The 25,728-nt window shown below is 45.0% G+C and overlaps 1 protein-coding gene across 1 annotated transcript in view; it reads left to right on the forward strand.

The window, feature by feature from the left end:
• Positions 1 to 9,379: 9,379 nt before the first annotated feature.
• Positions 9,380 to 25,728, forward strand: part of MICU3 (mitochondrial calcium uptake 3) — a 72,396-nt gene continuing 56,047 nt past the window's right edge. Inside the window, exon 1 of the mRNA XM_087724457.1 lies at positions 9,380 to 9,815. Within this exon, the coding sequence (XP_087580583.1) occupies positions 9,417 to 9,815 (399 nt within the window). The 5' untranslated portion in view covers positions 9,380 to 9,416. The remainder of the gene's footprint in view (positions 9,816 to 25,728) is intronic.

Genomic DNA, 25,728 nt, shown 5'->3' on the forward strand with positions numbered 1-25,728 from the left:
ATACCATCAATACTGATAGTTGTGATTACAAGAGAAAATCCAATGAACAATTGCAAGATATATTGAAATGCCAAAAAGTTATAGCCAGCAAATGAACCTGATAGAACATAAGTAGAGATGACAAAATATTATAGATGGAATATTCTTGAGATATGCAAATGTAAATTGCAAAGTAGTATCCAGTAACTATTGAAGATAAAATTTTATTGTGCTATGGCTATTTGTAAGGGTATGCTGCTATCCATGTTGTTATATGTTATATGAAAGCAAGCATAAAAATAAGTTCAATAGAATAGGAATGAGTTTCTTAAGTGTAGGTAAGAGATGAGTTCAAGAATAAATGGGTATTGAATGAAAATGGCTTAAATGTGAAATCATCCATGATTTCATTCATTCGTTCATTCAGTTCCTTTTTAGTTTTATAAATAACTCAAGTATTCCTTTTTCCTGCTATTTTCCCCATAACAATAACCCTGTGAGGTGGATTGGGCTGCTACACAGGAATTGATCCAAATATACCCAGTCAGTTTTCATGCCTGAGGCAGGACTAGACCATAATAAAGATTTGATTTCATCTGAATCAAGAGGAGGAGAAAAACTGAAGAAAACATTGTGAATTAGAGTTGATAAACTACTCAGGAAAAGAAAGTGTGAAGCTTTCAAATGCAATTAAGAAGCATTGTGCAAACATGGTAGAAGCAAAGATAATTGTAAAAATAAAAAGATTCCGAGATAGTGAATGTTGTTGCAGTAAATGTTTTTCTTTTTCTTGATTTTTTGATTTCATTACTTTACTGTTTCATACTCTTGTTCTTCCATCTGCATATTATACTACTGTTTATCTCAAAAATAAGTTTGATAGAAAGGTTTGAATGTAATTGTTTGTATGTATGACATTTGTAGTGATAAAATATTTGTTGTTCTTGTTAGTTATTCACTTCTAACAAAAGAACTCATTTCACCAGAATTATCTGTACAGAACTGCTTCTTCAATTTACAATAGAATTTACAAGTTCTTGTAAATTCATGCTTTCAGTAGCAATATTTAGAGACCTTGTCTTCTGTCAGCCTTTTAAAAAAAAAGATCTCTAATGATTTGTGCCTTTGCATTACATGTCCAAAATGTTTAAGTTTTAGCTTTACTATTAATATTTCTAATGAGGAATCTGGTTTTATCCAAAACTTTCTCAATAATTTTCTCCTGCACTACAATTCAAGACATCTGATTTTTTTTGTTCAACTTTCTGATGATCCAGTTTTTAGTCATAGTTAGAGCTATGAAAACAATTGATTTAACCACAAGTTGATTTGTTATTAAATAAGAGGTGGATTGCTCCCAGTTTGGCCCAAAACGGCCAAACCGGTAGTAGCGGTGGCAGATGGCTCCGCTCCCCCACCCGGAAGCTTCTGCGCATGCATGCGCAGAAGCGTTGTGCACACACGCAAAGCTGTGAACACACGCAGGAGCACACACAAACCGTAGTAAAAAAGTTGGCAACCCACCACTGTATTAAATGTGATGTCTCTGTTTGCTAATATATTGTGTAGATTTGTCATAGTCCTTTTCCAAAATAACAAAAGTTTTTGTTTTTCTTAGCTAGTCATCCTTTTGAATTTTTGAAGATAAAGCTTTCAATAGGTAGCTCTGCCTATCTGCTTTGGGTTGTTGACATAATCTTGATGTGGCTTTTGTTTGTTTGCTTTTTAGTACTGAGTTCTCTGTTGGCTTTTACATTTTCTTTTATTTCCAGCAAGACATTCTTTAAGTTTTCTTTACTTCTATTAAAATAAAATCAACAACACTTTTAAGGTTGTTGTTTCTCCCAATACTTTTAGCCCCATTAGCTATTTCTTCTAGACTAGCATTTATCATAATATATTTATGATCTATAATCTGCATATATCAATATAATTTATAATTTGCATATACGTAAATAGATAAAACATTATATTAGTCACTCCTTTCCCAGAGCCAAATTATTAAATTGCATATTCTATTGTGTTGCTTCCTCACAATTATCAATAATCTTCCATAGATGAAGCATTCAGTATATCCATATTTTTAATGACTATTCACAACTATCTATACAATTGATCTACAAAATCAATCATCTAAAGCAAACTGAACATATTTTCCTGTTCATCTTTTTCATTATGTATGGGATGTTAGATTTTGAATGCACCAGCCTCTACTGAGCCCAGCTTGTACATCTGGCATTTCTTGGTCCATTTATTATTGAAGCCTGGATTGCAAAATCCCAAGCATTATCTTACTACCGTAAATGGGATAAATGCAGTTATTTAATCCTTTAAACATTCTTTAGTGTTCACTTTTTGGGTGTTCAAATACTGAAACCCTTCCCCAGTTCATTGGCTACTGTTGTGTTTTATCTCCTTGAAAACTACAACAGCCATTTTAACTGTATAAACTTGATGAGATTTTAAACTATTTGCAGTTCATGATGAAAACTTCATTTACTTCATGTTTATGGATGATTTTGTACAGTTCTTCTATATACCATATCTTTAATTTTTTTGTCCAATGGATCTTTTTTTTGTGATCTATCATGTTCACCCAAGCATTAAATATTCCCTTGATTTTTGTAATGTTCTTAAAATATATTCCCACCTGATAGTTATTTTGTTCCTGTGCACTGCTGATTTAGCTATAACTTCTACCTCTTCTTGCTCTTCTCAGTAAGTGTTGGGAAAATTTTCCTAAAATCTTTTTTTCCCACCTTTGTTCACCTGATTCTGATATATCAGCAGGTAACCATTTTACCTTCTTTCCACTTTTGTATTTTGGAATATTTTTGTTTGCTTTGTCTTTAACTGTAAATCAGATTTCAGTATTGAATTCTTATTTATTAAATTTATGCCGTCTATATTGTTTTGAAATGGCTCTATGGGCTGTTTATTAAATCTAGTCCATTAAATCTGTTCTTTGTCTTCAATTCACACACATATGAAATATAAATGATATCACATATTGTTGGCTTGATGGTTTTGTTTGCCTTTTTTTAGTTTAATTGGAATCTTGCAAGTCGTTCACAAATCAGTATTTTTGGTTGGTTCCATGTACTAATGGTATTCATATGGAGTAAGTTGTTAAATCCTCTAATGATTCATTTTGATCCCCTTCTTCATCTCTTATGCCATACTTCTGGAAGTAAAGTTTCCCAACGATATAACTTCTAACATTATTGGGTTCATAAACCTCTTCACCACATAGGTGTGTGTGATTAAATATAGGCACTTAGTACCTAAACTGATAGTGTTACTGAAAGGATTTTTTTTTAATTAAATGGAGAGATTGTGTTGGGTAAAGGTAAGGGAGCAATATCTTATAGACACATTAGTCAGTCTTGCTTATAGTTTGAACTACATACAAAATACAAATACACTAATATACTAGATGCCTGCTGACAAAACAACTGTTCTGCTCAATTCAAGTGTTATTGTCATTTCAACAATATACAGTACAGTACACAGTGAAACGAAACGATGTTTCCTCAGGACCAAGGTGCTACATCAGACAACATAGATAAAAAATAAAAAAGCAGGACACAGAGCTACATATAGCTCTAAGAACTTAAAGAGAGAATAATACACAAGCTAAATACACAAAAAATACACAAGCTAAATACAGAAGTATTTATGGTTCCAGTTTCTTTGCGTTGAGGAGTCTGATGGCTTGTGGAAAGAAAGTGTTACACAATCTGTTTGTGGGCCCCCGAATGCTTCTGTACCTTTTTCCAAATGGCAGGAGAGTAAAAAGCATGTATGAGGGTGTGTATTGTCCAGGGACGTGCAGTCAGGGGAGGCGGGGCCTCACCAGTGTCATGAGGAAAAGAAAAGAATATTTAAAATAATTAAAAAGGCTAAGGTAGTTGCTGCCAGACTCCAGAGTCACAGTGACTCTGAGTCTGCTTAGTGCTAATTGTAGGGGGAGGCGAGAGAACTATGGGCCTCCTTTGCATAAGGAATTTTTTGCCTTTTAACCCTTGCTCAGAGTTAAGCAAGGGTTAAAAGGCTAAAAATTCCTTATGCAAAGGAGGCACGTGATTCTCCCGCCTCCTGATCTGGGAGCAGCAAATCGTGCCTTGCCCAAGTAAGTTGCTTTTTTATTTAATATTTTACATTTTCATCATGGCGGGCGGACAAGAGGAGAGTTGAAATCCATAGCTGGAAAAGGTATGTGGATCGGATGGAGGGAGGGGGGGGGGATTCAAAATTATTGTAATTTAATTTGTAATTTTTTATTGTGAGGAATTTGTGTGTGTGTTTGTGTGTATGTTTCTTCACAGAGGTGGGGTCGGAGGAGGTGGCGGAGCGCAGCAGCGATGTTCTCGCCGCTGTGTCCAACAGGTCAGGCGTCTCACGTTTATGTCCGCCATAAACGCGAGACGCCTGGCCTGTTGGACACAGCGGTGGTGGACTGGACCTTGCTTTCTTTTGCCAGGCCCCTCGCACCCACGTCCAGCCCGCTAGAGCTCGCCGCACTGGGAGAGGAATGGGCTGGCTGGGCTGGCTGGCTGGGGAGGGGGGAATCATGGCCACTCAGGCCCCGGCGGCAGGGCTTTAAAGTCCCGGCGCCGTGTCTGCCATAGAGCGGGACCGGGACCCGCTCTATGGCGGACGTGGTGGTGGGGCTTCGGTGGGGCTTTCGCGCTTGCCTCACTGGCCATGAAGCTCACCGCACGTCACTGGTGTTGTCAGCCACAATGTTTCTGGCTTTATGAATGCAGTGTGTGGTGTATATGTCCATGACAGAGGGAAGAACAGCCCCGATGATCTTCTCTGCCATCCTCATTATTTGCTGTTGGGTCTTGCAATCCGAAACAGTGCAATTCCTGTAATCAAGATTACCACCAAATTAATGTTGAAGTCAAACTGCTAATGCATGTAGAACTCCCAAATATGTGGAAAGAAGATTGAAAGGCCAATGTAAAAAATGAATCCATATGGCTTACATACAAAAGAATGTCCTTTTTTTTAGTTTGAATCAGATGTTTGGCATATATTAGAGATTAGCAAATCAGTCTTTCTCATTGGATAGTAAGCAGTTGGAAATCCATAGTCTACTTAACCAGTATTGATGAAGTTTCTGAAAAACACAATTGGCAACTACATTTATTGCAAGCTCAACATAATCTCCTTTCATCAAATATCAAGATGCTTAGAATAGCAGCGAAAGTGAAATACAAAACAAATTGACTTCTTTCAAGCGCTACCTTTCATGTTGAAGCTCGGAAGCAGTTATGCCATTTTATCAAGTACCGGGAAAAACATGATAAGGTTCTTTTTTCACCTTGCTATTTGCACTAATCATGTGACAGGAAAAGATAACACCAAAAGTTTTTTTCTTCTTTCTGTATTGCTATTATGGAAAGTTAAATATATTCAAAGAGTGTTGTTTCAAAGTACATTATTCTACTTTTAAGTATATCCTGCAATCTAATCATTTTCTTTTTACTTCCTAGAACGTTTTCAGTAGTGTTAAATAAATATATAGGTGAAACAATCTTGTCCATTTTTTAAAGAACTCACAATGCAACTAATTATTGTGCTCATATAAGCACTGGAGTAAGTAGATATTGTCAGAAGTATTAGCATGCTTACAAACGAGTTATTTTTACATAACATCAAGCTGGTATTTCAATGATAGCAATGGTCTCAAAGGAAAATAAAAAACAGAAATGTATGTAACTGGAAAATCAGTGCACATTTATGTCTAGATCAAAATTCTTTAGTCTTATAATTTTAAAGAAGAAAGTTTTATAAAAATGAACATGCAGAAAATGATAGCTAATATATTTTGTACAATATTTTAACTGTACAGTATTTTAACACCAATCAACATCTAAAAATCCACATACAACAGGCACCATATAAATACCACCACACACAGAATAGTCCAAAGCACACATTGGGCTACAGAGAAGTTCCCTGAAGATGGGCTCCAGCATGAGTCCCAAAGCTCAGAAGACTAAACCTCTGGTCCGGGAAATTCCTGTACTTTATAAAGTCTGACTTTGTTCCTTAAAAAGCCCTTCTGGATTTCTAATGTGCATGCAATAAAATAAACAAACACAAAGTGCCTTTTTTTTAATGTTCCCACAGTTCAGGACCATTGATGTTCTACAAGTGGGACTCCTCTATCTCCCTGAAGCTGTGTCTCCTGCAGCAAATAGCTATTTAAAGCTCTACCATTCTATGCTTTTTTTCCCTCCTGTACCTTGAAGTTTTTTGCCAATGAAAAAATACATTCAATTAGTAAAGTCAGCTTCAAGAGAGCAACACCTGCAAAATGCTTCAAGTCCTCAAACAGCTGCTCTTTGAAAATCACTTAACATCAATTGGTGGCTTTAAGGAAGAAGGCATTCTAGTTGCTACTTACCGAGTTCATCCAATTAGATAAGGAGAAGGCTGGACTATAAGGCAAACCTCTGGTGGGATCTAATTCCCCATACTTATTGAGTATATAAATGGTTTAGAGAGGAATTAAACCCAAATAGATATTTTCAATCTGTTTTGGATGCAACACATTCATGTTATCACATTTTTCCTAAAAACATTTGTTAATATTTCCATATAAAAAGATTATATAAGATCTCAAGAACTACAACATTTCCACACTTACATCTATGATGAGACAGAAAACATACACATCCATAATGGATTACTTTAAGCAGCATTATGATCATCATCAAGCAAGCAAGCCTGCAGAAATTGTGACCTGTTCATTCAAATATAACCTGTCTAAGCAGGATAGTTTGCCAGGTGCTCAATATCGCCCCCCTACAGTATTTTTATCTATGTCCACCAGATAGTCCCTATTTTTTTTTAAAAAAAACAGCTACTACAATGTTTATGTTTACATATTTAACCATATTAATATTATAAAAATATTTGAATATATGTGCTCAAAACTTCCCTGAGAAAAAATCAAACATTTGCTTTGCTTTATTTCAGTCTAGAGATGTTAGATATTAGCTAGAACAGGAGTCCCTGGCCCCCAGTCTGTGGGCCGGCCCTGGGCCACATTCCAGAAACTGGACTGCTCAAACAACCCATCAGTGGTATGCAGGCAGCACATGAAACCACTCCCCCACCTTTCCGCAGAAAAACAGGAAGGAACCGGTCCGTGGTGCCCCAAAGTTAGGAGCCTCTGAGCTACAATGATAACAAAGGTATCTTCAATTAAGCTGGAGCCTTGTATTTAACTATATGATTAAACTGAACTTTATTCTTCAGCAAAAATCCTAATTTGGTGATCTTAAGAAATACTAATACATATGTAATTGCAGATCTGCTTTCTTTCTATTAAACAAAAAATTAGACTGCAAGTTCTACATAATTAACTTCATTATGAAGACATCCAAATTGAAAGGAAGATACATCACAATTCACTTCTTGATTCCTATCAAGAAGTCCAAATTTCATGTTCAAGTTCATTTTTGATATTTTTATAATTCATACAATTATAAAACAGAAAAAAAACATGGAAAATTCACAAGGATGTACACAAAAACACACACACACGCACACACCTCTGAGTTCTAGGCCTTCCTTTATTATTATTATTATTATTATTATTATTATTATTATTATTATTATTATTATTTATAAAATTTATATGCTGCCCAATCCCGAAGGACTCCAGGCGGCTTACAAAAAAGAGGGGGGGGAAGACACATAACGAACACATAACGAGAAAAAAAAACGGTTTAAAATCGCAACACCACATACATTCATTCTAATCGGGGCTGGACCTCAACAGTGAGGTCAACAGCCCCAGGCATGCTGGAACAGCCAGGTTTTTACAGCTTTCCTGAAGGCCATGAGAGTGGGTATGGTCCGGATCTCTGGGGGTAGCTGATTCCAAAGAGTCGGAGCAGCCACAGAGAAGGCTCTCCTCCGGGGGCCCGCCAGCCAACACTGTCTGGCTGACAGCATCTGAAGGAGGCCCAATCTGTGGGATCTTACTGGCCGCTGGGAGGTATGTGGCAGTAGGCGGTCTCGAAGGTCTCCTTTAGGCATGAAAGTCATCTGGATGACTTTGGATTAGTCCTTCTCTCTCTCAAAGCAACACATTTCACAGGCTTGTGGTTGTAGGGAAAATAGGCAGGAAAATTAGGTAAGTTTGATATCTTTTTAAATATAGATTGGCTCAGCCCGTAAAAGAATGCAGCTAGTATTCACATATCAGAAATGGATTAGAAAAGGACCCAAAGAAGTGATTCAACCAGGGCCCATTCACTGATACACAGTTGTGAGATGGCTGTTTAAAATGAATTGGATTAATTCACAAGTAATTTCTTCTGGTTGCTCTTCACTACTGCACCTAAATAGAATTTCTCCACTCAGGGAAAATACTGTATAACTTTCAACAACCCTTGCAGTTGGTGGCAGACTTGAGCTTCTGATTTCTACTTTTTTTGGAAGGTGGGAAAGGGACTTTCAGCCATTGTTGACTCCTGGGAAGTCTTTGGACAATCGCCTGCAGTTTCCTTGACAAGATTTTAGAACCTCTTTCCACTTGCTTTCTCCCTAAAGCTGAGAAAGAGTAACTGATCCAAAGCCACTTCAGTTGGATTGTCACCTCAGGCAGGACTAGTTGAGTTTCTGGTTTCTAGCCAGAAGCTTTAACCAAACTGGCTCTCTTTCTGGCTTGTGCACAGCCAGAAGCAAAGGAGAACCATGTTTCTGCAGGTCCAGGAGAGAATTTCAAAAGCTAAAAGCTTAGATGGCAAGCTTCAATTGCTGAGATCACTCCTGCTGTAGGGGGCAGCCCTGAAACTCATCCCTTTTTGTTAGTGAAATACTGAATTAACTGAATTCAATTGCATTACAGAATTATAATAGAATTATAATTATAATAGAGAGGCCAGTTCTCTCTTTAATTGGGCCATTCTGTGCTAGATTACTCGGTGGGCCTGGGCCAGCCAACTAATTCTTAAGCCCTTATTAGCTCAGAATATGCAGAGCAAAGGAAGAAAAAAATTACTGGGAATGCGTTGTTAGTAATCAGGGGGACTGCAAACTTGGCAACTTTTAAGACTTGTGGACTTTAACTCCCAGAATTCTCCAGCCAATCCACAAGTCTTAAAGTTCCCAAGTTTGAAGACCTCTTGTTAGTAGAAAGCCTCCCGCATCCATCATCGCTTCCAAAGATACAATCCAGATTGCAATCGCAGGCACCTCGCGATGCCAACCGGCAGAGAACTGCACTGCAGCCCTAGACAATTCGAAGCCGCCACAAACAGCAACTCCCACAGTAAGGATCGTGCGGGGATGACAGACAACCGTCCAAATGGAAGGAGGGGCACGAGGCCAGCCGGGGTGGGAGGGGCAGGTGGCCTTTGGAAGCGGAGTCCCTCGTCTCGCGCTTGGCAGCTCGTGGCGCTCTCGCGATGTTTCCCCCGTCGCGGCTGCCGTTGCCGTCTCAGCACCTTCCTTCGCCCTGTCACTCCGCGGACCCGGCTGGCTCTATGGCGGCGCTGCGAAGTCTGTTGGGCTGGCGCCGCTGCCGTCTGCCCCCGGAGACGACTCCTCGCCGGCCGCTGTGGGGCTTGAAGGCCGCCGGCTCCGGCCGCGAGGGGACCTCGAGTGGGCTGAGCATCGCGGCCGCAGGGGCTGCTGGCGGGGCGCTCGCTTGGCTCATCTGCTATCACTACTACGACCGCCGACCGCACCATTCGCCCTCCGCGCTGGGGCTGGGCAGCCGGAGGGAGCGAGGAGAAACCGGGCTGCTGAGCCAAGGCCGAGGACTGCAGCCCATCCCTGTGGCGGCCGCTGCTAGGGAGATGCTGGTAGGTGTCGAGGGACGAGACGGGGGGGGGGGAGCACGACACACGACGTAGAGAGCGAGCGCCTGCTTTGGCCCGCCCCTTCTCCCTTCCCGCTACAGAGGATGGATAGTCCAAGGATGCTGTCGGGAAGCCGGGGCAGAGATCGCCCGTGCTAGCCTTCCCCTTCTTCAATTCTCTCCAGCAGTCCTGGATGGGGGACGCTCTTTGCACGTTAGTTCTCTTTAAAGTCCCTCTGGAAAAGAACAGGCGTTAGGCACCATCAGTGAAATTACTGCAAGTTACAAGTCAGGATCTTTTTTTTTAATGTAATTTCTTTATTCGTGTCAGAAGTACCTTCAATTTATAGACATACAACCTTCACAATTGAGAAACTAAAATAGATATGAGATAGATCATAAAAGTATAAAAGATTTTCCCTCGCACATATATGCTAATTGTTCCTGACTCTAGGGAGCGGTGCTCATCTCTGTTTCAAAGCCAAAGAGCCAGCGCTGTCTGAAAACATTTATGTGGTCATGTGGCCGGCATGACTAAACACCAAAGGCGCACAGAGCTCTGTTACCTTCCCACCAAAGATGGTTCCTATTTTTCTACTTGCATTTTTACATTCTTTAGAACTGCTGGTTGGCAGAAGCTAGGACAAGTAACGGGGGGGGGGGGGGGGGGGGGAGTTCATTCCGTTACCCGGGCTAGGGATATAACCGGTGAACTGCCGACTTTCTGATCCACAACCTCAGCGTCTTAGCCGCTGCGTCTCTTATCGTAGAAGTATAGCACCTGTAAAAAGTAATGTAAAATAAACAGGATTAAAACTAAATGGATGATGATGATGATGATGATGATGATGATGATGATGATGATGATGTTGTCTATTAGGTCGTGTCTGATTCTTGACAATTCTATAAGCCAGATCTCCATACCTTCCAAACCTTGCACTTCTTCTTTTTCTATGCTCTTGCTAATGTCAGCTTTTATGGTGTCCAGCCACTGTATCGTATACGTTGACAGGCTGATTTCCTTTTACAACATTTAATGTTGAATGTCCTTTACTGTGGCAAATGATTTCTAGGTTTAGTAATTGCAGGTTCAGGGCTCACTGTTTTACTACTTTCCAGTAGCATTTTTGTCCTCTTTTTTTTTTTTTCTCAGCAGTTATTCAAAATTAGAAACATAAAGAGAACCATTAGAGGCTGAAAGAACAATTCTGGCAACTTCCAGTAGAATGACAAGGGGTTAGAGATGGAATGATGGAGTGGCAAGAATGAAGGACTGCATGCATTACAAATACAGTGATTGAAGTGAATGGGCTAAAACTGGTTCATGGATGTTTTCTGGGTATAATGCTTCTGAAATAAAACTTGATATATCATAATTTTTTCTGCCATAGTTTATGAGAAACTAGATTTGCCTATATTAATATTTTTAATCAAGGGCAAAATATGTGTAACAACAACCATGCATACATGGATATAGAAACATTCTATATTTTGGTCCTCCTAATACTATAATGCGGACACTTTCTGCAAGTGAAATAGGTTGGAAAATTAAAAGTTGTTGATGGCTGGCAGAAAACATTATGTTGACATAACCTGACCAGTACAGTTTTCTGATGTGAAACTACTTTCCATTCATCTTGCTGGTGCTGATTTTTCCCCACAAGCCTTAAATTCTAAAGTTGTGGGATTTTGTTATTTATATACTGTGTTTTCCTGAAAATAAGACAAAAAAATATGGCTTGGCCCTTATTATCTGGGGGGGGGGGGCTTATTGTTTTGGGGTTGCCGAGCAGCTTCTATCTTGCGAGCAGGCTCCCGAAGAGCTGGGCACAGCCTCAGGGATGAATGGCTGTGTTGCGGTGTCGCAGCAGCGCAACATAGCAGCCATGAGGTGGCCACACTCATGAACAGCTGCCCGGAAACCTCCCTTTCCAGCTGGGCAGAGTGCCATTCACTGACCTAGGGGTATCCCAAAGGCGCCAAGCCGTGGGAGCTGGGAGGCAGGCAGAGCGCCACACGGCTTGGTGCCTTCGGGATATTCCTAGGTCAGTGAATAGCGCTCTGCCCGGCTGGAATGGGGGGTTGCGTGAGCGCCTGTTCCACCCCTAGCTCATTTGCCTCCAGCCTCACCATGCCCTAGTCCAGCTCTCCCTGCAGGTCCAGGACATGCCACCACTGGGCGACAACCATAGAGTGCACTCCCAGAGCAGCCACTGCTGGAAGTCTCGACAGCCAATCTCTGGATTTTGGAAGCCGGAAAAGAAGCCATGCTGGGATGGCAACAGTGCAACACAGCCATTCGCCCTTGACGCTGTGCCCGGCTTTTCAGGAGCCCGCTCACAAGAGAGCAGCCACCTGGCAACCCTCCTCTCCAGCTGAGCACAGCGCCACTCACCGACCTAGCAATATCCCGAAGGCGCCAAGCAACGTGAGCGCCTTTGCCCCCCCGGCTCCCATGGCTTGGCGCCTTTGGGATACCGCTAGATCGGTGAATGGTGCTCTGCCTGGCCGGAGGGGGGGGGGTTGTCCAAGGGGCTTATTTTGGGGAGAGGGGAGGGCTTATATTTTTGCCCACCTGAAAAATATGGCATGGCCTTATTTTCAGGACATGTTATATTTTCGGGGAAACACAGTAGTTACAGAAAAGGGTGAATGTACTCTTAATGTTTCATTTTTCTGCATCAATCACTACATACATGTATATGCCTAATGTTAGCATATAGCTTGTAACATACTTGCTTTCCCTATTATCACAGTCTGATCCTATAATCAGACATTGTAACAAGTAGTCCTTGATATTCAATCATTCATTTAGTGCCGCTCAAAGTTACAACAGCAGTGAAAAAAGTGACTTACAGCCATTGCTCACACTTATAACTATTGCAGCATCCTCACAGGCATGTGATCAAAATTTGGGCATGTAATTTATACAATTGCAGTATTCCAGGGTTCTGTGTTCATCATTTGTGACCTTCCAGGCTGGCTTCTAACATGTGAAGTCAGTGGGGAAAACCCAGATATGTTTAACAACAATATGATTCACTTTACTTCAGTAACTCACTAACTACCATGTCAAAAAAAATTTGTAAAATTGGGCACAACTCAATTAACAATGGAAATTGCTTAACAATGGAAATTCTTGTCCCATATGGGATCAATGTGCTCCCATGCTATATACAAAAGTCATAATGTACTAATATACTAAATGTATAAACGAAGTCTATATACTGGAATATGGACAGTTCCCTCATCTACTAAAAGAAACTGTAATTGCTTATGCATTATTACAAGATCTTACAACATTTTTGGCTAAACGTGCAGTGATATCTTAATATGAATATTATTATTTTAGGTTTTCATTTAAATCTACAAGTTCAGTTCTCTAGACCCAAGTTGGTCTTTATTAGAACTCCCTGGCTTTAACAACATATTCCTAACATTTTTATTACTTTTATTACCTTTATTTTTAAATAACTAATTTCTAATCTTATGTCTAATTTCTAAGTGATACAGTTTTTACTTTTTTCTTGCAACTTAAAAGTCAGAATGAATGGTTTATTTTTTGTGACATGTAGTGTCGCACTTTCATGTTTAAAATGACTCATCATTTTCCCCAAAACAGGCAAAAAATTGCAGGCACATCACTTCTTATCATCCGGATACCTCTTGAGCCTAATAAGAACAAATAGGAACAAATGGGAGATTAGGAACAAATAGGAATAAATGGGAGATTTGTAAAGTAGCTTAATAGCTCTAAAGTTTGTTGATAAAGCAGCAGAAACGCTACAAGAATGGCAAACAGGATCTTCAAATGTTCTTAAATTCCAGCTGCCAGTATTTCTTTCCATTGACTAACCTTAGCGTCAGCTAAAAGTAATTGTGATTCATCACATATAAAAGGCAACATTTCCTCTCTCTAGTCTCTATGTTTCCATCAGATATTTTGAAAGCTGCCCAGAATTGTTAGAAGATTATGTCAGTCTATCAATTCCATAAATTTATTTGTTTAAAACAACCTTATTTTTTCTGATTTTTCCACATATTTTATATAAGGCATTTTGTTTGATACAGTTTCTTAAAAAATTGAATATATGTCATGAAATTCATTTTTGTAACTGTAAAAATGGTTCTTTGAGTCCAAAAGTCCAATCATTACAATATGAATATGAAGTCTACATATTGCACATCATAAGCATGAAACAATTTACTTTCTGCCCTTTCTTGATTATACTTTTGCTGATAGTATTAGTGTTTGAAATTAGTTTTACACAGACATTTTTTTACTACATCCCCTACTACTGTATGTCTGAACTTCATTCCAGTCCCAGTAGAGATGCAGTCAAACCAGTATGTAGTCTACTGCTTGTCTTGTTAGACAAGTCCCATGGTAATGTCCAGTTTCAAATGAAGAAGGTGGTCATCTATTTCTAACCTTGTCATGTGAATCTCTGATGGTTTGTCATTGTTTTGAATAAACAATTTATGTCCTTTTGATTAAAATTGTAAAGAACTACAAATAACATCATGGAGAAGAAATGTGGCAGTTAGCAAAGCATGAGCCCAAGAAAGGAAGAGATTGTAGACAGAAATTTAAATTGACTCTGCCTTAACTGTTGTGGGTGTAAGACAAAGGAAGGGAAAATCTTGCCATGCCTTCAAGCATGGTGTTACCCCTTTGAGGTAGGTCAGGTCAAGAAGCAGACTCATAGGATAGTGATGGCGAGTTTAGATACCGTTTGCGCAAACTGTACATGCATGCCCAAACTGAAGGACCAGCTGGCTGGCGGGAGGTGAAGCATCCCAATACCGGCATCATGGCAAGAGGTAAGATCTTTTTCTTTTGTGAGTTTCTGTTTCATCGTTTGCAGGGAAACAGAAACTCACAAAAGAAACTCCACGGAGATCTGACCTCGGGTGACGGTGTGCATGCCAGCAGAGAGGGCTCTGTGTGCCACCTCTGGCACGCGTGCCATATGTTCACCATCACAGCCATAGGAAATTCTAGAACTTTATTTATAGGTTCTGCTAATAGACTTTTGAAAGCCTGACAGTGTTTTCCTTCCATCCTTCTTGTACCAAAGTGAATCTATTCACTTTCTAATATTTCTTCCTGGCCTTAATTCATGTTGTGTTGGAAGCATTTTTATTTTCCATAGTGAGTGGGGAGGAGTATCCAGAATGGGTTGACCTTATCCTCTCATGATTGGATTGAGTCAGATAAGCTCTTTGGGCAACGCCCCCTGGCACCAGGTATTCCCCAGTTTTTCTGACTCATCCGATTGTGAGGGGTTGCACATTCTGGATCTCCAGCAATTTTCTAGGATTTAAAGAGAATTCCTTTGGACCCGTCAAATCTTGCCTCCCTGTACCATGCACAGCCTCCTCCTACAGGATCGGGACTGCCACCGCCCCCCCCCCCCTGGGGCGGCACGCTGCCCTGGCCACGAGTGAATCCGAAGACACTTGGTGAGGACCTTGGCCGGGCAGCAGGAGGAGAGGGCACAAGCCTCCTGGAGGCAAGCCCTAGCCGCGGAGGGTTGTAAGTCACTGGAGTGCTCCGTCGCTCCCCTCAGGGGTTGAGTGACGAACCAGGGCTTCCCAAACACCCCGGAGCGCCCTCTCTGCCTCCATATAGCCAGAAGATCGTGAGGAAACCTTTCCTGGGGAAGAGGCAGGAGGAAGAGAATCCGGCTGAGAGGGCACGCGGCAGCTCCCTGGAGCACAAGCCGCTCTGCAAGTACTTTTGAATTTCGCACCCCTTTTGCCAGCCGCGTGGCGTCATTTTGAAGCTGGGAGGACCCACGTGGTCCAAGATGGCAGCGCCCAGCAGCTACCAGGAAGAAGAAACCCAGGCAGCTGCAAGCATGGACTGCAGCCCCACTGGAGGGGCAGAAGAGCAAGCATCCAGGTCAGTGGCTTCCCCAGAGACTGCCCGAAGGGAGGCGGGGAGGAAAGGCTAAATGTAAAAGCAAGCACCTCTCCCCCAGGGCAGATCCAGAGGAAGGAGGGGGGTCACAAGCGTTCCAAGCCCTTTAAGTACGAGAGGAGGAGGCATAAGACTTTAGAGAGGCTCTGCAAGAAGGCTGCCAGCCATCAGGCCACCCCAGGCAAAGGGGGAAAAACTCCAGGCACTCCCTTACCCAGTGGAAGTACAGTGGAGAATCCAGCCCTGCCAGCAAGGATCCCTATAGACACCTCAGGACTTTGGGGCGCTACTCAGGGGTGGCAATCCCCTACCACTCCTGCTGTGGGGGCAGCCTTGCCTACTGGACTTCCCCTCTTGGGCATTACCCCTGCTCAGGGGAGCATAGGCCACAGCCAGACACCTCCCACAGGGGCCCCCAACTTTCAGGAGATGATGATGCAGGCATTTCAGCAATGCATGGTAGCAGCATTCCAACAGCCACAGCCTCAGGGGACCCCCCTTCCACCCCCCCAGGGCTCCTGAATTCCCAGAAGCCCAGGAGGAAGAGATCCCCAGCTCCTCAGATTCATCCCAGGAGGAGAGACATGGAAAGTGAGGAAGGCGAGATCAGGGAGGACAAGCTGTCAGAGGACGAAGGCATGCCTCCTCCTAAACCTACATTCACCGGGTTGTTCCAGCCCTCACTGTTTAAGTCCCTGCTCTTCAAGGCCAAGACAACAGTCAAGCTAGGCAGTAGAGCAGCGGAGGCTCCACCTCAACGCCAGGGTTTCTCAGCAGAGAACATCTTCGATGAGCAGGTCATTGAGGCGGACACCATTCCTACGCCCAAGACCTTCCTCGACCTGGTAAGGCACCAACGGGCATCTCCTACAACTGGTCCCACACCCTCCTCTTCAGACAGGGTGTTCTTCAATGTGGACCAAGAGCTGGCTAAGCTACTGGCGCAGCCCGCCATAGATGCTCCGGTTGTGGTTCTTCATACATCCACCAACATGCCTGGGGAGCCAGAGGATGCCTTGAAGGCGGAGGACAAGAAGGTGGACCTCATCTTGCAGAGGGATCATCAAGCAGCGGCCTGGGCTGTGAAAGCAGCCACCACAGCCTCCTTCATCAACAGATCAGGCTGCAGGAGCTACAGCAACGCACCCCCATAACAGATGTCTGGTCACATCAGGACATCAACAAGCTGGTGGCAGCCATCCAGTTTTCATCAGATGCCACCTTGGCTGCAGCCAGATTTGCTTCCAGGGTGTGGTGGCATCACACAGGCTGCTGTGGCTACGACAGTGGCAGGCGGAGGTTCATCACAAGTGTCGCCTGGCTTCGGCCCCCTTCACAGGGGACTCCCTCTGGCTCGGCTCTGGACCAGTTCCTGATTGAGAACAAGGACAAGAGGAAGGTCCTGGCCACCGCCCAGAAGAAAGGCAGCTTCAGGACGACTCCATACCCCAGACGCTCCTACTCCCAGGGTCAGGACTCTGGTTCCTTCTTTCGGTGTCAGGATTCTTTTAGGGGGCCAGAGGCAGGCAGTAGTGGAAACAGGCAGTACCAGGGGGGATTCCCTGCTAGGCAGAGGTACCCAGACAGACAGCAGAGAGGCAGGCAGCAGAAGCGGCCCTTTTAAGGGGGTGTAGGAGGCAGAGGGGGGCGCTCCTTCTGCAAAAATTAAAGCTAGGCCCAGCGTTCTCCCCATTGGGGGGTGCTTAGCACACTTCGCCGACCGCTGAGACCTCACCTCCTCTGACAGGTGGGTGCAGAAGACCATCAGGCATGGCCTTTCACTTGAATTTCTTTCCAGTCCCCCGAGCCTCTTCCGGATATGTTCGGTTTCAAAGAACCGGAGGTTGCTGATGCAGGAGGCCATCCAACACCTGTTGGAGATCATGGCGATCCAGCCGGTGCCTCCAGAGCAACAAGGTCAGGGGCACTACTCCATTCTGTTTGTCATCCCCAAGACCTCAGAGGGCTGGAGAGCGATCCTTGATCTGAAACGCCTGAACTGTTCCATTCGTTATAGGAGGTTCAAGATGCACTCTCTGCACTCTATCTTGGAGGGGGTTAGGCAGGAAGACTCTCTCACCTCCATAGACCTCACAGAGGCCTACCTGCACGTTCCCATTGCCCAGGATCACCGCAGGTATCTCAGGCTTTGCTACATGGGACACCACTATCAGTACTGGGCCCTCCCCTTTGGACTGTCTTCAGCCCCGAAGGTATTCACAAAGGTAATGGCAGTGCTGGCAGCGCACCTGAGACAGGTCCCGGTGCACATCCAATGTTACCTGGATGACCTGCTTTTGCAGTCATCTTCCTTTAGGGGTGCCCTACGAGATCTAGACGTCACCATGACAGTCCCGAGGGATCATGGTAAACCTAGCCAAGAGTCACCTCCACCCCTCTACTAGTCTGATTCACCTAGGAGCCAGAATAGACACCCAGACGGGCATGGTTTTTCTGTCGCCTGACAGACAGATAGCGCTTAGACAACTAGCTTCCTCGATAGCAAGGAAGCGCAAGGTGTCCTTAGCCACTCTGTCTAAACTGCTGGGCACCATGGTCTCCGCCATTGGCATCGTCCTGTGGACTCGCCTCCGCACCAAAGATCTCCAATGGTTCCTCTTGCCGTTCCAGCGAAGGCGCATGAGCTGTTCACAGACCAAGGTACTTCTCCCGGTAGAGGTCTCCCGTTCCCTGACTTGGTGGATGTCCCCAGCGATCACGAAGGGTGAAACTTTCTGGACACCAGACTGCTTGACGGTAACAATGGGCGCCAGTCTGAGCGGGTGGGGTGTCCATCTGCTGGCTCAGATGGTGCAAGGACAGTGGACTTAGGTGGAAGGGACTCACAACATAAACTGGTTGGAGCTCAGGGTGGTCCGCCTGGCCCTGTTACATTTCCAGAACTTGGTCAGGGGCCAGAACATATTAGTCCTCACAGACAATATCACCACCAAGGCCCACATAAACAGGCGGGGGGACCAGATCAAGGGCCCTCATGAAGGAGGCCAAACGTCTGGGACAGTGGGCTAAAAGGAATCTCCGGTCTTTGAAGGCAGAACACATAGCGGGGGTGGACAACACCAGGGCTTACTGGCTCAGCCGGGCCGAGGTGGACAACTCAGAGTGGAGGCTGCAGCCAGCGATCTTCGAGAAGGTGGCTGAGCGCTTCGGGCACCCAGAGGTCGATCTGTTCGCCACTCCCCTCAACACCCAGCTGAGGTTCTTCTCCAGGTACCAGACATGGGGGGGTGCGGAAGGGACGGATGCTCTGCGGAGTCCATGGCCCAGGCGTCCTCTGTATGCCTTTCCTCCCTTGCCCCTGATCCCCAGGGTCATACAGAAGGTCCTTCAGGAGGGGGCGGAAGTGGTTCTGTTGGCTCCTCACTGGCCCCGGAGGGTGTGGATTGCAGATCTCCAGTCTCTGTCTGTGGAGAGGCCCTGGAGAATCCCCCAGGAGAGGATATCCCTCAGCCAGGGGTCGCTGGGGCACCCAGATCCTCAATGGCTCCAGTTGACCGCTTGGCGATTGAGCGGAGCATCCTGAGGAAAGCCCTCTTCTCCCCCAGGGTGATAAGGACTATCCAGGCCGCCCGCAGACGCTCCATGGAGCACATCTACGGTTCCATGTGGCGGGCCTTTGACTCTTGGTGTAACTCCTGGGGGTACAACCCTATCCAGGCTATGGTGCCACAGGTTCTGAACTTCCTCCAGGCGGGCCTGGATAGAGGGTTAACTCCTAACACAATTAGGAGACAGGTTTCAGCCATCTCAGCAGTTCTGTGTGGCAGAAACCAGAGTTTGACACACCACCCCATGGTCAGGAAATTCCTTAAGGGGGCTTCCAATCTCAAACCACCCACAGTACACAGGTACCCTTCCTGGGACTTACACAGGGTATTGGACGCTCTAACAGACGCTCCGTTTGAGCCGTTACGAACAGTTTCCTTTAAGTTCCTGACTCTGAAGGTGGCGTTCCTGGTGGCCATCACCTCCGCCAGGTGGATATCCGAACTGCAAGCGCTGTCCACCAGGGAGGATCTCTGCGCCTTCCACTAAGACAGGGTGGTGTTACGGCTGGATCCGTCCTTCATCCTCAAGGTGTGCTGCTGCTTCCATTGAGCCCAGGAACTGATTTTGCCCAACTTCTGTCCAGACCCTTCTCACCCATTGGAGAAGAAGTGGCACACTCTGGACATAAGGAGGGCTCTGAGGATTTACTTCAGGAGAACCAGGCCAAACAGGAAATCTGAAGCTCTGTTTGTCTCCTTCCAACCAGGGTCCCTGGGTAACAAGGTAACTTCCACCACTATAGGCAGGTGGTTGCGAACCTGCATTGCCACTGCATACCAATCACAGGGCTTACAGACACCAAATCATATCACAGCTCACTTCACGTGGAGCGCAGCCACATCCACGGCCTGGGCCACGCAGGCATCCCTGGCCAAAATCTGCAGGGCAGCCACGTGGGCTTCCCCCTCTCCCTTTGTTAAGAACTATAAGCTGGACTTCTTTGCCTCGGCAGAAGCTTCGTTTGGCCACAGGATGTTGCAGGCGGTTCACAGGGCGGGGACCACACCTCAATAGGCTTGAGTGGGGAATATAGGGCCTCAGGGGTTTCCCTCCCTTTGGTACGTCCCATTCTGGATACTCCTCCCCCCTCATTATGGAGAAAAGGCATTGGTACTTACCTGATACGCCTCTTCTCATAGTGGGGGGAGGAGTATCCAGTCCCTCCCTGACTATGTTTGTACGACTAAGTGCTATGTTCATTGTTTATGAAGTTATATAATGACGTTGAAGACAATAAAAGCTAAGAACTGAATTAAGAGTCTGGAGTGAATGGTGCAACGAGTCGGATAGAGCTCTCGTCAATAAAACTGGGGAATACCTGGTGCCAGGGGGCGTTACCCAAAGAGTTTATCTGACTCAATCCATCATGAGAGGATAAGGTCAACCCATTCTGGATACTCCTCCCCCCACTATGAGAAGAGGCGTATCAGGTAAGCACCAACACCCTTTTTGAGCTTTCAAATGGCTTATGTATAATGAAGAAAATTGTTCTTTTTTTGTTATTTTTCAACGCTTTTTCATGTTTTTCCCATTCTAAATTGTAGATTGAAATCCAGAATTTTGTAACTTTAAATATTGTCACATTTCATAATTTTAGGCCTCAACACAGATTGCTTCTTTTAAATTTATTTTTTTATTAAATTTATATAGCCACCTATCTCTCATATATGACTCTGAAAGGCTTTTAAAAATTAAGAACGGTGAGAATAAAAGTATAAAGACATCAAACATACAACACTATTAAAAACTCAATTCAGCCTACCCATAATCACAGCAGGAATACATCCCATTTAGTAAAGCCACTGAAAAAGCTCACCATTACCTTTATTCCCCAAAGCATGGTGAACCATCATGATTGGTCTCAATCGAGACAAGGATGAAATCACATATAGACAGGTTGAACAACTAGCCTCGTGGTGTGACCAGAACAATCTGGAACTGAACACACTCAAAACAGTAGAAATTGTGGTAGACTTTAGGAGAAACCCTACCATACTACCATCCCTTACAATACTAGACAACACAGTATCAACAGTAGAGACCTTCAAATTTCTAGGTTTTATCATATCTTAAGACCTAAAATGGGCACCTAACATAAAAAATGTCATCAAAAAAGGACAACAAAGAGTGCTTTTTCTGCGCCAACTCAGGAAGCTCAAACTGCCCAAGGAGCTGTTGATACAGTTCTACAGAGGAATTATTGAATCTGTCATCTGCACCTCTATAACTGTCTGGTTTGGTTCTGCAACCCAACAAGACAGACACAGACTTCAGAGGATAATGAGAACTGCAGAAAAAACAATTACTGCCAACCTGCCTTCCAGAGAGGACCTTTACATTGCACGAGTCAAAAAGAGGGCCGTGAAAATATTTACAGACCTCTCGCGATGTCATCCAGTGGTGTCAGAGGGCAATCAATGGTTTCTTGTGCCGAATTGATCACTCGCTGTAGTGCCTTCCTGTCCGCAGCTGTTAAACCAGCATACTGTAATACAATATTTGAGGACACTTTCTATGGTGGAACAATAGAAAGAGGTCATCAGCCGTTGTTCCACCTGATTTTTTCACAGGACTCTGTTGGGCCTTTCCAATCACCAGAGACGTGTTGTTTTTCCAGGTGAGATCTTGACTAATAAGCACTCCCAAGAATTTAAAATAGGAAACCCTCTCCACACAGCCTCCCTCGATATACAGTGGAGCAGGTTCCTCTCTGTGCTTCTGGAAATACAGCACCATCTCCCTTGTCTTACTAATATTTAGATGTAAATTGTTTCTTGAGGATCATGTGGATACCTTCTGGACTTCTTCCCTGTATGCTGATTCGTCCCCTCCAGTTATGAGACCTAGCACTGTTGTGTCGTCTGCAAACTTTATTATGATGGATATGCAGTCATATGTATATAGCGAGTACAGGTATGGGCTGAGCACACAGCTCCTGAGGGGAGCCTGAGCTTCAGCGTGGAAGATGTAAAGGACCCAACCGTTACTGTTTGTGGACAATCCGTCAGGAAGTCTTTGATCCATTCACAAGTGAGGGGAGGGAAATTCAGGTCAGTCAACTTTTCAATGAGAATTCCTGGTAAGATGGTGTTAAAGGCCGAGCTATAGTCTATAAAAAGCCTTCTGACATATTTCCCAGATTTCTCAAGGTGGCTCAGTGTAGTGCTCCCTCCGGCCAGATTTTGTCCGTTTTCAAGACTAGTCGTATCCTTTTCCTAAGGGGGATATACTTTGGGCACAGTAGCAGAGAGGTGTGGTCAGATGTATCCAGATGGGAGAGGGGGATTGCTGTATATGCCTGTCTTAAGTTTGAGTACATATGGTCTAGAGTATTCTTACCTCTGGTGCAGGGGTGGGTTTCAACCGGTTCGTGGTGGTCCCTGCGAACCGGTTGGTCGGCGAACCTGGAAGTAAGTAACTTCCAGGAACGGCGAAGGGCCCGCCCGCGCTCCTTACCCGGTTTTGATGAGTTCTGCGCTTCCACGCATGCGCAGGACGCATACAGCGCCTGCGCGATCCTCCAGGAGCAGCTGGAGCATCGCACAGACGCTAGTACGCATGCGTGCACTGCGCGTGTGCACGAGGACGCCGCCGGCCCCGTTCCAACCGAACCGGTTGGAACGGGGCGAGAAACCCACCCCTGCTCTGGTGGTATACTGCACATACTGCACAAACTTAGGGAGAACAGACTTTAGACTGGATTGATTAAAATCCCCAGCCACGATAAAAGCGCCCTCAGGGTAAGTTTGCTGCTGCCTCTCGATGGTGTCATGTAACTTAGAGAGCGCTGCACTACCATTTGCAACAGATGGAATATAGACAGCAGTGATAACTATAGCAGAAATCTCTCTAGGTAAATAAAATGGCCAACAAATGACAGTCAAGAATTCCACATCTGCAAAACAGTGAGTATAAGCAACTCTACTGTTTGTACACCAGTTATTATATGTGTAAATACAAAGTCCTCCACCTTTGCTTTTACCAGAGTTGCTGTTTCTGTCAAAGCGGTGTGTGGTGCGGTTAGTTAGCTCCACTGACGCATTCTGAAGCCAGGTCTCTGTGACAGGGACGTGCAGGCAGGGGAGGCAGGGGACGCGGGGCGTCACCAGTGTCATGAGGAAAAGAAAATTAAATTAAATTAAAAGGAAAAAGGCTAAGGTAGTTGCTGCCAGAATGACTCTGCTTAGTGCTAACTGCAGGGGGAGGCAAGAGAACTATAAGCCTCCTTTGCATAAGGAATTTTTCGCCTTTTAACCCTTGCTCAAAGTTAAGCAAAGGTTAAAAGGTGAAAAATTCCTTATGCACAGGAGGCACGTGGTTCTCTGCCTCCTGGTCTGGGAGCAGCAGGTCTTGCCTAAGTTGCCTTTTTTTTTTTACATTTTCATCATGGTGGACAAGAGGAGAGTTGAAATGATCCTCTGACACAGCTGGAAATGGTGGGTCCGAGGGAGGGAGCAGGGGGGGAATTCAAAATTCCAATCATCCATCCCCTATAATATGCAGCTATAAAGTGATATTTGATGTATGACCGAGTGTATAAGTGTAGTAATAGGGGACATCATTTTGAAATGGTCAGTTTCCTATAGAAAATTATACTTATTCTTGAACACTTCCCAAAATTCACTGCAACATGTATGTATCATTTGGTTCACCAGTTTAAACAGAAATAGTTCCCCGAAGAATATTTAAAGTGGTAAAAAGAAGCTGACTTCTTCAAATGAGGAGCCCGGACGAGGCTAGAGCGAGAGCCACGGAGGCGAAAGGCGAAGAGGGGTGGAGGGTGTTCCAAGAGGCCCTGTCCTCTTTTTGCACTCCACAAGCCAGGCCCGCAGTGGCAAGAGGCTCAGCTCCACTTCTATCGCCCCCCCTCACTCCAGAGAAGCTGGTCGTGGGCGAGTCTCCGTAGCCCTGGTTTCATCTCCAAGCAGCCCCGGGAGGAAACGGGCCAGCCCAGCTTCCCTCCCCAGACTTTCCGGGAGCGGAGGACCCGCATTCCGCTCCCCCTTCCAAGCCCCGAGTAGCCAGCCTTTCGCCTCTGCTGCTCTCGCTCCAGCCTCATCCAGGCTCCTCCTCCGTGGGCCTGCTGGAGCTCTGGGAGAAAGCAGCAGGAGCCGAGGCTGGCCACTCGGGGCTTGGAAGGGGGAGCGGAATGCAGGTCCTCCCATCCTGGAAAGTCCGGGGAGGGAAGCAGGGCTGGCCCGTTTCCTCCCGGGGATGCTTGGAGATGAAACCAGGGCTACGGAGACTCACCCACGACCAGCTTCTCTGGAGTGAGCAATAGCAATAGCAATAGCAGTAGACTTATATACCGCTTCATAGGCCTTTCAGGCCTCTCTAAGCGGTTTACAGAGAGTCAGCATATTGCCCCCAACAATCTGGGTCCTCATTTTACCCACCTCGGAAGGATGGAAGGCTGAGTCAACCCTGAGCCGGTGAGATTTGAACCGCTGACCTGCTGATCTAGCAGTAGCCTGCAGTGCTGCTTTTAACCACTGCGCCACCTTGGCTCTGAGGGGGGGGGCGATAGAAGTGGAGCTGAGCCTCTTGCCGCTGCGGGCCTGGCTTGCGGAGTGCAAAAAGAGGACAGGGCCTCTTGGAACACCCCCCACCCCTCTTCGCCTTTCGCCTCCGTGGCTCTTGCTCCAGCCTGGGCAGGAACCGGCGCTCTTTTGCTGTGGGCGGGACGTACTGCTGGTGGCCTGCGGCTCCGGTGCCTGCAAGGTGGAAGTGTTTGCCCTGCAGGGTGGGCAAAAGCCAAAAGAAAGTGCCCCACTGCTTCTGTCTGACATACAGGCGCCCCGCACCCCGCAGCTGGGTCGGACATAGCTGCAGGGCGCGGGACACCTCTATTTCGGACATAGCTGCTGCGGAGGGGCAAAAGCTGCTTTCTTTCTTTTTGCCTCACCAGCCATAAGCTTCACCGCACGTCACTGCTCTGTGATGATCATCACATAGCAGTCACGAATGATCTTATTTGCTGCCTTCCATAGCTCTAATTCATCAGTTTTGTGGACAAAGGATCTAGAGTTGGTTAGAAAAATGCTTGGTAATGCTGGTCTGTGAGGCTGCTTCCGTAACCGAACTAGCAAACCAGCTCTGCATCCCGGCTTCTGCTTTTGCTCTCTTCCCCGCCTCCTAGGCCCAACAACGATCCATGGAGAGCCTAGCAGTCTTACTATGTCACTCGGTATATTATAAGATTGCTGGAAGTTACTGGTGATATCTAGTTGACTAGAAGATCCAATCTTTAATAACTCCCTGCGGGTATAGACTAGCTTTTGCCTAACTCTACTGTGGCACCACGAGCTCAAAGCCACAGCGTCTAAGCACACCACCATCTTGGGGGGAAAATTGATATTGTTTCCTGATTCCTTATTTGTACCCTATGACTATCATTAAGTGCTGTACCTTATGACTCTTG

This window comes from Thamnophis sirtalis, unplaced genomic scaffold (genome assembly GCF_051295495.1).
Source record: "Thamnophis sirtalis isolate CommonGarterSnake01/CBP01778 unplaced genomic scaffold, rThaSir2_p1.2 scaffold_10, whole genome shotgun sequence".
NCBI classification, from domain to species: Eukaryota; Metazoa; Chordata; class Lepidosauria; order Squamata; family Natricidae; genus Thamnophis; species Thamnophis sirtalis.